The sequence below is a fragment of the Lipotes vexillifer genome, unplaced genomic scaffold (assembly GCF_000442215.2).
Source record: "Lipotes vexillifer unplaced genomic scaffold, Lipotes_vexillifer_v1.1 scaffold914, whole genome shotgun sequence".
In the NCBI taxonomy this organism is placed as follows: domain Eukaryota; kingdom Metazoa; phylum Chordata; class Mammalia; order Artiodactyla; family Lipotidae; genus Lipotes; species Lipotes vexillifer.
Window position 1 is genome coordinate 328,554 of NW_006780388.1, and position 15,592 is coordinate 344,145.

The 15,592-nt window shown below is 50.0% G+C and overlaps 1 protein-coding gene and 1 pseudogene across 1 annotated transcript in view; both read left to right on the top strand.

The window, feature by feature from the left end:
- The first annotated feature begins 8,266 nt into the window (after positions 1–8,266).
- LOC103088175 (dynein light chain Tctex-type 1 pseudogene) lies at positions 8,267–8,620 on the top strand (annotated as a pseudogene).
- Positions 8,621–13,353: 4,733 nt separating this feature from the next.
- ZNF500 (zinc finger protein 500) overlaps positions 13,354–15,592 on the top strand; it is a 7,210-nt gene continuing 4,971 nt past the window's right edge. Inside the window, 2 exon segments of the mRNA XM_007453458.1 lie at positions 13,354–13,755; positions 15,352–15,535. Of these exon segments, the coding sequence (XP_007453520.1) occupies positions 13,354–13,755; positions 15,352–15,535 (586 nt within the window).

The window sequence follows — 15,592 nt, forward strand, 5'->3', positions numbered from 1 at the left end:
GAGGGCCTGCCTTGGACGACCAGCCCCTTCTGCCCCAGAACCAGAGTCAAGTTCCAAATCATGCTCTGCTGTCCGTATCAGGCTCTGACGTCTGTCCCAAAGCCTCCCTCCTGCACGGGGCGTCCTAAACACTTAAAAACTCATCTTTGCCATCTTCCCCAAACTCTGTGCCCCTCACTCCTGCCTTCCCTTTTGCCCCACCCTGGCAGACCAGAATGGTGAGAAAACAATTCCAACTTTGGAGTCTGGCGAAGCTGATGTGAAAATCCCTGCCCTGCCATTGACCTTGTGCGATGTGACCTTGGGCGAGTCACTTACTCTTGTGGGCCTCAGTGTCCTCATCTATAAAACTGTGCTGATACTATCGCTCCCACAGTGTTGTTGTGTGGACAAAACGGAGTGATTCAGGGAATGTGCCTGCCATCCCTGGAGAAACAGCTCTCAGAGATGACAGGAACAGCAGAGACCACGGGTACAGGGCAGAGGCTGTGCCCACAGGGTGTGTGAGCACTTCCCAGGACTCTCTGGAACCCTCGAAAGGAAATGGACTTCACGGAAGCCCACATGGGCTTCCCTAGGGCGCAGGCAGGCGGTGAGCATTCAGTAAGTGACCATGGGGAGCAGCAGTGGTATCCCAGCTGCCGGCCTGCATGCTCCTGGTCACTGGGGCAATCTTTTTCTGCGGGGGTGGGTATTCCAAGGACTATTGGTCCTGCTCTCTGCTGATGACTTTACCTCCAGTTTTGGAAGCTCTTTTCATGCCCACAGTGATGCTGCAGCCCATGCTTGGCACAGACTCAGTTGTGTACCCAGTAATGGCTGTGCACAGATTTCTTCTGCATTTCCTGACCTGGGTCAGCTGGGTGAGGGTGAAGGCCTCAGCTGACACATCTTGGGATTCCCCAGGCCCAGCAAGCACGGATTACAACTCCAGCTCTGCCGCTTTTTAACTGCAGGACTTTAGACAAGTCACCTGACATCCCAGAATCCACTTCCTCCTTTGGAAAACAGGGACAGCATCGCCAACCTCCTACTTCAGGCTGTGTGAAGACAAGCCTGTTCACAGATGCCCAGGTCCCATAAGGAGCCATTTTACTGATTGTTTTGTTCCATTTTGTAGGCACGGCGAGGGGCGGTGGTTTCTTTTATGTGGTACACTAATCAGGTTCATGTCATAATGATACAGTCATCGTATTAACAATAGTGGGCATTTTTTAAAATGGGGAATCACAAAATGAATTCCCATGTACCTGGTATGATAAAATATTCCCCCGATTTCACGGAAGAGAATGTTCATAGCAGCTTAATTTATGATAGCCTATAACCGGAAACTGCAAATGTTGGGTGGCAGGAGAGTGGATAAGCTATGGCAGAGTCACACAATGGACCAATCTTGGGCAATAAAAATGAACCTACTACTGATAAACACAACAGCATGGGTGAGTTTCACAGACCTAATGGAGAGTGAAAGAAGCCAGCAAGCAAAGAGAATGCACCCTGTGGATGCCCTTTTACAGAGTTCAAGAACGGGAAAAATCAATTGAAGGTGATGGAAATAAGATTTGTGCTTTTGGGCAAGGGCTGGGAGTGCCGACTGGGGAGGGGCATGAGGGAGCCTTCAAAGAATTGAAAATGACCTATATTTTGATCTGGGCGAGGTTACACAGGTGTACAGCTTTGTAAGATTCTTTGAGCCATACCCTTCAGATTTGTGCACGTTACCGTAGCCATGTTATACTGCAAGTATAAAAATCTTAGATGGTGAAGAGAAATGTTAAAAAAATTAAAATAGGAACAGTATACAACTAATAACGCCTGCTGGGCTTCCCTGGCAGCGCAGTGGTTGAGAATCAGCCTGCCAATGCAGGGGACATGGGTTCGAGCCCTGGTCTGGGAGGATCCCGCGTGCTGCAGAGCAGCTGGGCCCGTGAGCCACAACTACTGAGCCTGCGCAGCTGGAGCCTGTGCTCCGCAACAAGAGAGGCCATGATAGTAAGAGGCCCGCGCACCGCGATGAAGAGTGGCCCCCGCTTGCCGCAACTAGAGAAAGCCCTCGCACAGAAACGAAGACCCAACACAGCCAAAAATAAACATACAAATAAGTTAATTTAAAATAAATAAATAAATAATGCCTGCTTAAAAATCAGTACTGCAGTTATTTAAAATTATTTATGAGAATATTTGCTAGGTTTCAATATTTCAAGAATGCAAATTCCCAATAATGGCTATTTTGTTGTTGTTGTTGCTGCTGTTAAAAATGCACATTAGGGGCTTCCCTGGTGGCGCAGTGCTGAAGAATCCACCTGCCAGTGCAGGGGACATGGGTTCCAGCCCTGGTCCAGGAAGATCCCACATGCCGCGGAGCAACTAAGCCCGTGTGCCACAACTACTGAAGCCCGTGCGCCTAGACCCCGTGCTCCACAAGAGAAGCCACCACAATGAGAAGCCCGCGCACCTCAACGAAGAGTAGCCCCCAGTCGTCACAACTAGAGAAAGCCCTCACGCAGCAACGAAGACTTAATGCAGCCAAAAATAAATAAATAAATAGGGGGGGGAAAGCACATTAAGGGACTTCACTGGTAGTCCAGTGGTTAAGACTCTGTGCTCCCAATTCAGGGGGCCCAGGTTCAATCCCTGGTCAGGGAACTAGATCCCGCATGCCACAACTAAAAGCCCGCATGCCTACACTAAAGATCCCGCATGCTGCAACGAAGATCTTGCATGCGGCAACAAAGATCCCGTGTGCCGCAACTAAGAACCAGCACACACAAATAAATAAAAATTAAAAAACAAACAATCTCTATGAGATTTATCCCTCCATCATTCTGTTGATCGACATTGAAATTGTTTTTAGGTTTTATCATTACAAAGAACACTGCTCTGAACAGAGAGGAAGTCTTTATTATTTACAAAATTAGCATGTATTAAGCCTTTATTATGTGTCAGGCATTCTACTGCCTATTTAAATCACAACGGCGCCTATCCCAGGTGTTACTATCCTCATTTTACTAAACTGTTATTCTTACCTTCTCCCTCTTTCACCCCAACCGAATCAGCCCCAGGGCCCTGTGGCTTCTGCTTTAGAAATCTGGGTCAGATCCCTGCTTCTATGACTACCACCATCACTAGTATTACCTCAACTTCGGGCCCCAGGAGCTTCCAGCTGCTCTCACTGCTCCTCTCTAGATCTGTACTCCACAAAGCTTCCTCTCCTGTCAGGACACTATCCTGCTTAAAACCCCAAACTCTATTGGTTTCCCCTTGCTCTTAGGATACAACCCTCAATCCTCACAGGAGCCGCCCAGGCCCTCCTGCTTGGTCTCACCTCTCCAGCCTCATCTCCCAAGCTTGGCCCCCTGCACCGGGGCCACAATGGTCTCCTTTCTGTCCCGCAAATGCACCCCGATCTCTTGGGCCTCAGGACCTTCACACCTGCGGTTCCTTCTGTGTGGACCCCTCTTCCCCCATTCCCCAGGCTAACTCTAAGATACCTTCCTTCCTCTGCTCAACTGTCCCGTCCATCCTAAGAGAGACAGGTCCTCTCTTCTCTATCTGTTTGGTAGCGTTCACCAAAGAGGTGACTAAACAATTATTTGTGCAATTATTTGTCCGCTGTATGCCTCTCTTTGCAGAATGTAAATTCCATGAAAGAGAGCACTTGTTCACCACCGCCGCCGAAACCCCAGCACCTAGCAGAGGTGGCGATGTGATCGCTCATATGTGGCTTTAAAAAATATATGTATGAACGGATGAAAGGATTTTGAACGACTTAACGTCCCCCATTCACACATGTGGAAACCGAGGCTAAGAGTACGCAAGGGACTGGCCCGTGGCCTCGGCAACGAAAAAGTCCCGGCCGGAGGCTTCTCCCCAGCCCCTCGGAAAGCCACTTCCAGGAGAGACGCTCAAGGTAACACGGCACCCCCTCCGCCAAGAAGTCCCCTGCGTATCTGCCAGTCAGGCGCGGCGCACAACACGCTGGGAAAGTAGTCCGGCCGCTCCCCGATTCCGGCGCCCGCGATTTCCGCTTCCGGCGGGCACAGTCTTCGCGCGAGGCTTTGGGAAAGACGTGCGAGGCTGCGGGGGTCGGTCCGTTCTTGGTCTCGGTAGCTTCGCGCCGGACGCTGTCCTTGCTTGTGCGCTTACTGAGTTTGGTGCGCTGGGGCTCCTTCCCGGGCACGGAGGTTGAAACTCCGGGAAGGGAGGTGACTTGCGTGCGGCCGCAGTCTTTGGGGCATAGGCGGGACTCGAATATGGGCTGCCTCCGCTTCCCAGCCTCTTTTCGCTGTGGCGTCACCGGGCGCGCCACAGAGCGAGTTCAACCAAAAGGACTGGGAGAGAGTCAAGTGTAGCCTACTGAGTCAGGCCTTAGGATGTCTGCGATATTATTACTGGCTAGAGTGGATTAACCCGGGACTTAGGAGCTGTAGTTCTGGAATCAAGAATTTGTGTTCCAGGGACTTCTCTGGTGGCGCAGTGGTTAAGAATCCGGCTGCCACTGCAGGGGACACGGGTTTGATCCCTGGTCCGGGAAGATCCCACATGCCGCGGAGCGATTAAGCCCGTGCGGCACAACTACTGAGCCTGCGCTCTAGGGCCCGCGAGCCACAACTGCTGAAGCCCGAGTGCCTGGAGCCCAAGCTCCGCAGTAAGAGAAGCCACTGCAGTGAGAAGCCCACGCACTGCACCGAAGAGTAGCCCCTGCTCGCCGTAACTAGAGAAAGACTGCGCGCAGCAGCAAAGACCCTAAGCAGCCAAAAATAAATTTATTAAAAAAAAAATTGTGTTCCAATCCCATTGCTGTCACTTCCTAGCCATATGATACCCCGTGGGTTCAATACCTAAAACTCTCAGAGATTCAGGGTTTTTTTTTTTTTTTAACCTGTAAAGATACAGTATCTCTGGCATTACTAAATTAAGAACAAACGGAATGCGAATGCGTATTGTCTGGTGATCAGAAATTGGTGGCTATTATTATTGTATCAGGAAGAAAAAGGCAGGACAAGGAACTGGGGTTAGAAGTTGTTGGGGTTTTGAGGAGGGAGGACTAGGCCTTGACATGGGAGGCCTTTATCTCCCAGGCAGAGGGTAGGCAAAGGCACTTGGCCTCTCTTGCAGTCTTATTGTGGACAACTGCTTTTGGACCCCCCAAAGGGCACTTCCTGCTTCTCCAGAGCACTCTTCTCTGTCAGGGATAGGGAGCCGGGTTACCCTGGAAGTGGTGGCTAAGATTCTTTTCTCGACCAGACTCTATTCAGGCTCCTTTGAACTCTCTTCTCAACTAGACGCTGACTTTTGGGCTTCCATGTTCATCTCTGCATTGTTCACTTGTAGCCAGTTTAGCCAGAACTACCTGCCCCCACCCCAATTGGGTTCCTTATCCTCCCGCATTCCCCAGGTGATTGATGTCTGATCACCCTGGCCTTCCTAAAGCAAAAAACCCCTCTTACCCTGATGCTTCCTTTTGTTAATTTTCCAATGCCTCCCCCGAGCCCTGCACCTTGGCTATAAGTTCCCATCTTTCCTTGTTGTATTCAGAGTTGAGCCTGATCTCTCTCCACTGCAAAATCCCACTGCAGTATAACAGGCAAGAACCTTTATATTCTATTACAGGTTAATCACTAAAGGGATGAGGCCTATAAGCTTAAATTATCCATAATGGCCCATCTCTAGGAACCCTGCCTCCCAGGTAATTAGCATTAAGCTAAAATACCTTTGTTTAGCTCACAGGAAACATTCCTCACCAGACCCACCTGTGAATGACTGAAAGAAATTAACACATCCCCTCCGGAGGCTAGCCAGAACCAGGAAATTTTGACTTTACTCCCTCTCCTTTTAATATAAAAAGAAGTCTGAATTCTAACTCTGGCAAGATGGTTCTTTGGGACCCGAGTCCACCATCTTCTCAGTCTGCCAGCTTTCTGAATAAAGTCGCTGTTCCTTGCCCCAACAACTCGTCTCGATTTATTGGCCTGTTGTTCAACAAGCAGTACAAACTTGGACTCAGTAACCTCAGTGGTCCCTAACAAGTGCCATGAATATTTTTTTTCTTTAAAAGTGGTGAAAGAAGCCCATTCCTTAGCTGTGCCTCTCTCTGTGTGTCTGTCTCTGTCTCTCACAGGCTGGCTCTCCTCTGTATGGTTGGCTTCAGCCCACAGCAGATTTCTTGGAGGAAGCTGGACATTTTACCTCTATTTCTCTTCTCTTAGCTCTGGCATCCTCCCCTTTTAAGAAAGCCTTTGGGGCTTCCCTGGTGGTGTGGTGGTTGAGAGTCCGCCTACCGATGCAGGGGACGCGGGTTCATGCCCCGGTCCGGGAAGATCCCACATGCCGCGGAGCGGCTGGGCCCGTGAGCCGTGGCCGCTGAGCCTGCGCGTCCGGAGCCTGTGCTCCGCAACGGGAGAGGCCACAGCAGTGAGAGGCCCGTGTACCGCAAAACAAACAAACAAACAAAAACCCACTTTATTGCTAAAATATGCTAACCATCATCTGACAATGCAGGGTGGCCACAAACCTTCAGTGTGTAAAAAATGCAATATCTGCAAAGCTCAATAAAGTGAAGTGCAATAAAACGAGGTCTGCCTGTACATCCTTGTTTGTGCCAGACACAGCCCAGAAACGTGTTGGTGGGTTTGGTTTATGTCACACAAGATTTAAACCCAGTTTGAGTCTACATTCAAAACTGGGAATTTTCACCTAAACATCCAGATATCTGGCTTCTGGGGAGTGATCAGATTGGCAGGCAGTGTGGGGCCTGCATCCCCCACTGCTTCCCGTGGCCTTGACACTGAGGCCTTGCACCTGCTCCACCTGTCACAACAGCACTGTTGTGTCTCTTGTAGAGAGAAATTCCCCACATTCACATCACTCTCACACACGGTAATACAGAAGAAAGAGCAAGAGGGACACGTGTTTTAAGAAAACTGGGAGAGAGCCCATGTCTTTGCGGAAAACAAGAATATTCCAGAATGTTTGGTGCACAAATGCATGTCTGTGTTGAAAGCCCAGTCTTGCCTTCCCCCTGGCCCTTGTGGGTGTTTGAGCAGATGTGGGTGATGGTCTGAGGGGAATCTTTTGCCGTTCCAGGGACTGGTGGTGTTTGTGGGTCTGGCTGTGTGCTATGGACTGAATTGTGTCCCCGCAGAACTCATGTTGAAGCCCTAACCCCCAACGTGACTATATCTGGAGACAGGGTCTATAGGAGGTAACTAAGATTAAAGGAAGAAAGGCATCACTGTCTCTTTCCACCAAGTGAGGACAGAGAAGGCACCATCTATGAGCCAGGAAGACAGTCTTCACCAGGAACCGAATCTGCTGGCACCTTGATCTTGGACTTCCTGCCTCCAGAAGCGTGAGAAATAAATGTCTGTTGGATAAGTGCCCAGTTTGTGATATTCTGTTACGGCAGCCTGAGCAGACTATGACACTATGTGTTTTTTCCAAGAGAAGGGTGTGAATCTTCACCCTATTCTGAGCCACATCTGGGCAGACCGTGAGCAGGGGAGTTTAGCATACGTCGTCCCCACGGGTAAGGATTTCTGAGCATGCCTGGTGGGCCTTGATTCCCCTTCTTCCTCCACACTCCAGGCTTTCTCTGTGATGCCTTCATCCTACAGGCAACTCTCCCTCAAAGGAATCATCATGTTTTGCACACCTGTTCTTACCCATCTGCTTCTTTTTTTTTTTTAAAGATTTATTTATTTATTTGTTGGCCGCATTGGGTCTTCGTTGCTGCACGTGGGCTTTCTCTAGTTGTGGCAAGCAGGGGCTACTCTTCATTGCGGTGCACAGGCTTCTCATTGTGGTGGCTTCTCGTTGTGGAGCATGGGCTCTAGGTGCACGGGCTTCAGTAGTTGCAGCACGTGGGCTCAGTAGTTGTGGCACAAGGGCTTAGTTGCTCTGAGGCATATGGGATCTTCCAGGACCAGGGAATTGAACCTGTGTCCCCTGCATTGGCAGGCGGATTCTTAACCATTGTGCCACCAGGTAAGTCCTACCCATCTACTTCTCATTTAACTTGCTGGCTGCAGGGAAAAGACAGATAAAGTTTCAAATGCTGGGTGGTTCAAGGTGTAAACAATGGCTATCTCCTGCCTCCCTGTTAATTGATGTATCCTCTTGTCTAAAATTTAATAATGGAACCAAAACACAACCAGACTACAAGGAGAGATTTCACAGCATTGCACAGCAAGCCCTCTTATCCTTCACCCTTTCTGTTGATGAAAATAATAACAGAGGGAGGCAGAGGCGAGGCGCCGAAGGAAAGATGGAAGACTACCAGGCTACCGAGGAGACTGTTTTTGTCGTTGATGAAGTGAGCAACATTGTAAAAGGAAATGTTGCTGACTTCAGAGAAAGTGCCATCGGTGGCAACGCCCATCAGCACAGCAAAGAGAATCAGTGGACCACAAACGTAGTGGAGCAAAGTTTAAGCCAACTCACCAAGCTGGGGAAACCATTTAAATACATTGTGACCTGTGTAATCATGCAGAAGAACGGAGCGGGATTGCACACGGCAAGTTCCTGCTTCTGGGAGAGCTCTACTGATGGGAGCTGCACTGTGCGATGGGAGAACAAGACCATGTACTGTATTGTCAGTGCCTTCGGGCTTTCTATTTGACCGCCTCGTCCAGCCTGTGATCTTTCTCCTTTTGTCCCAACATTTCTCTTCCATCTTCTAACCACCAGCCATCTAGTCAGTGATCACCTATCTCACTCTTTTTAAGTGTGTTTTTGTGACGCTCTCAAAATGTAGAGAAAAAAACCAAATAACCACACTGTTCTGTGACCTGCACATCCTAAGTCAGAGGAATCATCACTGAAGGTAGTCAGGAGCCTGTCCTGCCACTTGGCTTAACTTTGAATGTTTCTTTTCAAAGGTGCTAAAAGCTGAAATCTGCTAGTGTGAAACTTTCTCTACTCTCTGAGATGATTCAAATACACTAATTTTCCATAAAAAAAAAAAGAAAACAAAACAAAACGACTACTGTTTACTGAGTGGTCCTATGTTTCACCCTAGAGCAAAGTATTTTAATGTGCTGTGTCATTTAATTGTAGTAAGTATCCTCTGGGAAATAGGTACTATTAACCCTCATTTATATTATTGTCGGAATCAAGTTTGTGATAAGGTTGGGCAGCAGAGTTCAGTGTCTGAAGAACAAATTACATCCCATTATTTATTCAGTCGTTCAGCAAATATTTACTGAGCATCTACTATATGCCAAGCAGATCTGCCTATTGTGCCAAGAAAACCAGAGGGGCCCTGGTTGGCCACCTCAAAGGAGAATCTTGGGACAGGACCAGAGCCTTCTGAGATACAGTTTGGATATTTACTCCAAGACAGAGCTCTGATTACCTGGCTGGCATTCAAGTTTGCCTTTAGGGGAGTGGTCTGAGCAGCAGGCTCTGGGGCGTACTTGCCCAAGTCTGTCTTGGCTCTTCTACTTTCCGAACTGTGTGGCCTTGGGCAGGGCTCTGCCCCTCTGTGAGCCTCAGTTTATTCATCTAAAACGTGCATCATAATGATATCTACACAATAGTCATTGTGAGGATTTAAGTAGCACAGTAAAAACACAAGCACCATGGACTTAGGAAGTACTTAAAAAACATTAGCTTTTATTGTTAGCTCGCAAACGCCTTAGAAAAAGTGTAAAAAACACCCATTACATATCAGGTTTTGAAAACTGTAGCTCACTGATGACTCTTCTAGATAATTTAGTCAAATTAGCTAAACTGTTTGACTCGTACTGAATTGTTGGTTTTCAGTCATTTGGACTTTGGGAAATTGCTACCAATGATGACCCACACTTGTAAAGTGCTTGATGGTAGACCATCTCCTCCCAGCCATAATTAAGTCACAAGAGTAACTGTGAGCTGAACCAACACCCAGTACATGATTATGGATTATGTACCATCAGCCTGGAGATCATCTTCCCCTCTGTCTTCAGAGGAGGATCTATGTGTGCCTCTCAGTTGTTTGCCAACTTCTGTGAGTGTAAGGCTGCCATTTTAACTCGAACTGTTTTGTAAACTCCATAAATGCTATGAAAACAAGCTACATTTATAAGAATAAACAGTGGCATGTGATTTTATATATATATATATATATATATATATATATATATATAACTGTAAATACTTTTAATTCATACTGTAAACAATGCTTGGCGCCTGAATGAGTTGTGGACCTCTTACAGGAACTCCACGGGCCCAGGCATCCAAGATCCACAAATCTTGAGGCCTGCAGACTTCATCCCAGTGTGGTTACAGGTCATGAGCTGATGTTTATGGAGCATCTGTTACGTGCTAGACATCATCATAGGTCCTTTACAAACAAAATGTCAACGAAGCCTGTCTGTCAGCTCTCAGAAGTTGGAGCTATGACAATCCCCATTTTACAGACGAGGCAAAGGTAAGGCTTACCCAGTTAGTAAGTGGTGGATCTGAAGCACTGGTTTGGGTGTACATCAGGGTAGGCCCAAATTCATCCTGGTGTATGCTGGTTATGGACTGAATGTGTGTCACCCTCAAAATAGAATTAAGAAAGAAATCCTGGGCAAAGTAGAAGTTTAACCTTTAAATCTCTGTTGGCTCTACTCACCGAAAACTGCCCAGAGAGGAGAGGGCCAGGACTTCCCTTGTCAGGCCTAGGTTAGTCAGGTCACTTCATGGACTTGCTAACTTGTGTATATCTGGCCCCGAGGAGATGATAAGAGATGCAAGGCCAGGGCTCTACCGCTAACCAGGAGGCAGTTAGAAACAGGAAGTTGTGCGGCAGCTTTGAAAATGCTGCTGTCCTCACACCTGTCTGCCCCTCCAGACGGAGCCAAGAGTGTGTCTTCTGTTTTCCTCCTTTTCCCTCTTCCACTTTTGTCTATCTCTCTTCTTCCTCCCCCACTACATACCCATCTGTGACTTCTTCAAATTACCCCTTTCCATGCCCTCCTCCTGAGGCTGATGGAATGGCAGGCTTCTTGTGTTTGGCTTGAGTGCCAGTGCTCTGAATGGCTCTGCACCTTGGTTCCCTCTAAGATCCCGGCTCTCCTGACCCGTTAACTGATGTATCCTCTTGTCTGTCTAAAATTTAATAATGGACCCAAAACACAGGTTCCAAGGAGAGATTTCACAGCATTGCACAGCAGCCCAAGATTATAAGGCGAAAATGAGGCATATGTGGTCCTGCCTTTCCTCAAGCCCCACCACAAGGCTGTCCTGAAATCTGGCATCTTCCCTTTAAAAGGTCCTGCCTTCCACCGGGGGTGTGTGTGTGGGTGTCTCCAGAAATCAGTGGTGGGCAGCCCAGTTTCTTGTTCTGCCTGTGTGCTCACAAGAAAAACTGGATATTGGATATAGGGGGAAAAGTGGAACGTGAGAGAGAATGGAGAGTAGAAATGGAAGGAAAGAAAGAAGCCGGTGGGAGGGTTGATTGAGGCACTAGGCCTAAGGATAACAAAGCTGAAAAACTCAAGGGTTGTCTGGTTGTTAGTCAGTGATGATGTTTATGGAGCTCTCACTGCTAGGCACACAGCTCTCACCATGACCCTCTTCCTACTCAGACCTCCCTACCTGCCTACACCTCCCTCCCCCAGGCTCCACAGGGACACCAAGGACTGACTGTCCAGTTCACCTCCTGCTCATCGTGCCTGCTTGGCACAAAGCAGAGCCCAATAAATACATATTTGTTGATCAAATTAACAAATGAAGAAATAAGCAATTGATAACGAAGATGCACCCAGCAAGAACTTCGTGAGTCTTCGTTTTCCAGTCTCTAAAATTAAGGAGCTGGACCAAGACAGACACCTGGGTTCCAACCTCACCCCAGTTCTGCACTTACTGGGTGTTTGTGACCTTGGGCAGGTCATTGAACTTCTCTGCACCTCGGTTTCCTCAACTATAAAATAGGGATAATAGTACCCCCTTTGTTTCAAAGATGAACTGATTTAATAATTGCAAATCGCTTAGAACAGAGCCTGGCATATACATAGTACTATGTATGTAAAAAAGTAAATTTCCAGGGTCCGTCCACCGTGGAGTTCCTCAGACCTGGCACGGTGGATGGAAGAGAAACAGGGAGAACGGCCCAGAAACTGCGGAGCCTCGCGCATGCGCACTGCAGTTGGAGGAACAACCTCCCGCAACGCCTCCCAGGACCCATCTACCCGAGGCCGCGGCTCAGCCAGGGGATGACTACGCTACCCACAGTGCATCTCGCTGACTCGCTACGTATCTCGTTTCTATGCCTGACAGTCGGTTCAACCAGTGGTAAGAGGACCCACAATGTGAGTAGTTACCCACAATGGCTCCCGTGGACCCGCCTACCCAGACCCATTCTCACTCTCCACAGCCGGCCAAAGGTGCGAGGACTACATTACCCACAATGCTTCCCGTGGGACGCCCACGCGGCCTCGTTATCCAGCTCGACCCCGGCTCAGCCAGTGGTCGTCGCCGACTGTCCCGGGTCTGCGTGCTAAGGGTTTTGGTCCTCGCTTCTGGCCCGCCGAGACCTCCACGCCCGCTGTCCCGCTCCCGTCCCAACCCGCCGCTCCGGGCCTGCCCCGAGCCCCCCCACGGGTCTCAGCGCTGCCGGTAAGTGCGGGCGCGGGCGCAGGGTCCCAGCTCGAGCTTCTGTCCGCGGCGCTCGCCCTCCGGAGCCTAGTTTGTGCCCGGCCTCGGTCACCGCTCTCCCTCCAGCTGAGCGGACGAGACGGGAAGGCAGCCCAGCCGGGGAATCCTGACCGTCACAAGACCCTGGAGTTGGAGAGGCCTTGATGGCCATCCATTCGGTGGCGCCCGCGGATGGGCTTCAGGCTCCCGAAGCCCGAAATCGGGGGTCAGATTGGGACAGAATCTGCGTCCTCCTGGGCAGAGGGGGCTCTGGTTCTCATCATATTTACAAACGGACCTCATCCAAAAATGGCCAACTGTAATATTGAAAATTCAGCGTTTCTAGAACTCTGACCGCGTTCCAGGCACTGTGCTAAGATAAACTATTTTCAAACGTCCCGTTTAGTCCTCTCAGCAACCTGAGTGTAGGTGGTGTCACCATCTTTTCTTTCACACGAGGAACTGAGGCCCAGAGATTAAGTACCTCTCCTGGGAATTAAAGGGTTAGTAGCAAAGACAGTTTGATTTACTTTAACCGTTTCTTTCTGCCAGTGAGGGCAAGTTGGCCTTGGGGCCAGGGCAGGGGCTTATGGGTTGCAGACGCTTATCCAGCCCCAGTGCTGCACCCTACATGACTTTATTGTCTCTCCACAGAGCCCTGAAAACATCTTCCCCAGTGTCTGGCCAAAGGTATAGGGAGAGACAGGTGTGAGCTCCAGGCTAGAGAAGGAACAAGGCTCACCAGGAGCAATGGCGACCTCTCCCGGCTTCCAGCACCCGCCACCCCTGGAGCAGGATGAGATCCTGATCGTGAAGGTGGAAGAGGACTGCTGCTGGGAAGAGGAGCCCTCCCTGGAGATTGAAGACCCTAGCCCTGAGACCTTCCGCCAGCTCTTCCGTCTTTTCTGCTACCAGGAGGTGGCCGGACCTCGGGAGGCCCTGAGCCGCCTCTGGGAGCTCTGCTGCCGCTGGCTGCGCCCTGAGCTGCGCACCAAGGAGCAGATCCTGGAGCTGCTGGTGCTGGAGCAGTTCCTGACGGTGCTTCCAGGGGAGATCCAGGCCCGGGTGCGGGAGCAGCAGCCAGAGAGTGGTGAGGAGGCCGTGGTCCTCGTGGAAGGGCTGCAGCGGGAGCCCAGGAAACAAAGGCAGCGGGTGAGGTGGGGGGCATTTTAGCCCTGAGGTGAGAAAACGGGGCCCTGCTGCTGAGGTCTGTGTTTGTAGATTCCTTGGGCTCTGGAGCCGTGGCCAACCTTGGTCATTGAGAGTAGCTGGTGCTGGCCAGACACTGAATTGAAGAAGGCAACTGCAGAGTGTTTCTCAACGTTGGCCGACGTGTGTCCACCCCTTGATTAACCACTATAGCCCCACCAGCCCTTTCTAAGCTGTGTGGATTGGTTTGTTAACACCATCCCAATGTAGGCCAGACACAGGTTTTAATGGGAGAGAGGCTGGAGACCTTCTAAGGCAGGGCCTTGGGAGTTGAAGAGATCCCCAAAGAAGGAGGAACACTGGGAAGAAAGACCAGGTGCTGGTGGGTGCCCTGGTTAGAGCCCCCAGGTGTTTCTCAATCTCTTTGGGGCTGCGCCATTCAATACAGTAGCTACTATCCATGTGTGTTGTTTTAATTAAAATTAAATAAAATTTAATTTTAAGTCACACTGACCACATTCCAAAGGCTCAGTCATCACAAATGGCCAGTGGCTACTCCCTGGACAAGGACAGTGCAGATATGGGACACTTCCATCATTCTACAGAGAGTGCCACTCTAGAGCAAACTCAATTCCTTCTAACCAAATCTGGGGGGTGGGAAGTCTCTTACAGATTTCTCCTGCTTGGGTCAGATTAATTCCTCCTGATTAGATATTTGGCAAATTCTGCAGGTCATCTTTCTCCCTGTGGCAGTGTCATTGGCCACACAGTGCTGTTCTTTTGCATCCGGCAGGATAGACCCCTCCAACTCCCCACCCCCCAAAAAAGCCACAAAAACCCAAAAAATTTGACCATAAGGTGAGTTGAGTGCATTAAGCACATCCTGCCTTCGTGGTGGCCAACAAGAACCCAGGAGCCCTTCTCAGCCCTGCCAGCCTTGGCGTTTGGGGTTCCCGTCATGGCTTTGCTCTGTCACTGGCCACCCTGTAACCTCCAGGGACTGTCTCCTCTCAGAGGTGTGGAATTTTGAGCCTGAGACAGGGTCCCTGGTGCTGGTTTCAGTTCCCTGGAGATGTATCTTGTCCCTAGTACTGTTACAGACATCAGTAAACTCTGAGACTAAGTTTATCTGATTCACCTTCACTGGAATTAGGAAATAGATGATTCCAGAGGGTCTGTAGATGATTTCAAAAAATGTAGCAAGTGCAGTAACTCAGGCTTCTGAAATGAGACCTGATTTGGGGCCCTTCTGGCCCAGGTTTTTCAGGAGCACTAAGGAAGGAAGGGTGAGAGTGTGACGGTGACAGCAACACAGTGTGATGGGGAGAGACCACAGAGTCTCAAGAGTGGAGCAGGCCTCCCTTTCCCCAGGTTGGGAGCCTGACCTCTTCCTGGGTCACATGCCTTTTCCCTGGGGTCTGGCTGGAGGGAGGTGCTTGGAGGGTCGCAGAGGCCATCAGACACGATGAGGTGGCCCGGTGGTAAGACAGAGCCTGGGAACAGGGTAGCCAGGGTGCCCGAGACAGGAGGGATGGGGAACCCTGTGGGTTTCCTCCCGACCTTCTGGAAGCTAGTGGGCAGATCTCCATCTGTATGCAGGATCCGGAGGTAGTCCCTGATGATGCACTGGCCCACGGGACAGGGGAGTGGTTCTTGAAATGCCAGGTGGAGGCCCAGCCAGGAGAGCTGTCTCTGGAGGAAGGGGCTCAGCTCTCCAGCCAGCAGCCCCCGGCCCAGCTGAGCCACAGACCAAAAAGAGGCCCCCAGCTCTGGCCAAATACGGGTGAGTAGCTGCCCCTCTTGAGGAAAGAGACGCCCTGCACTGGGGAAGGGTAGGGAA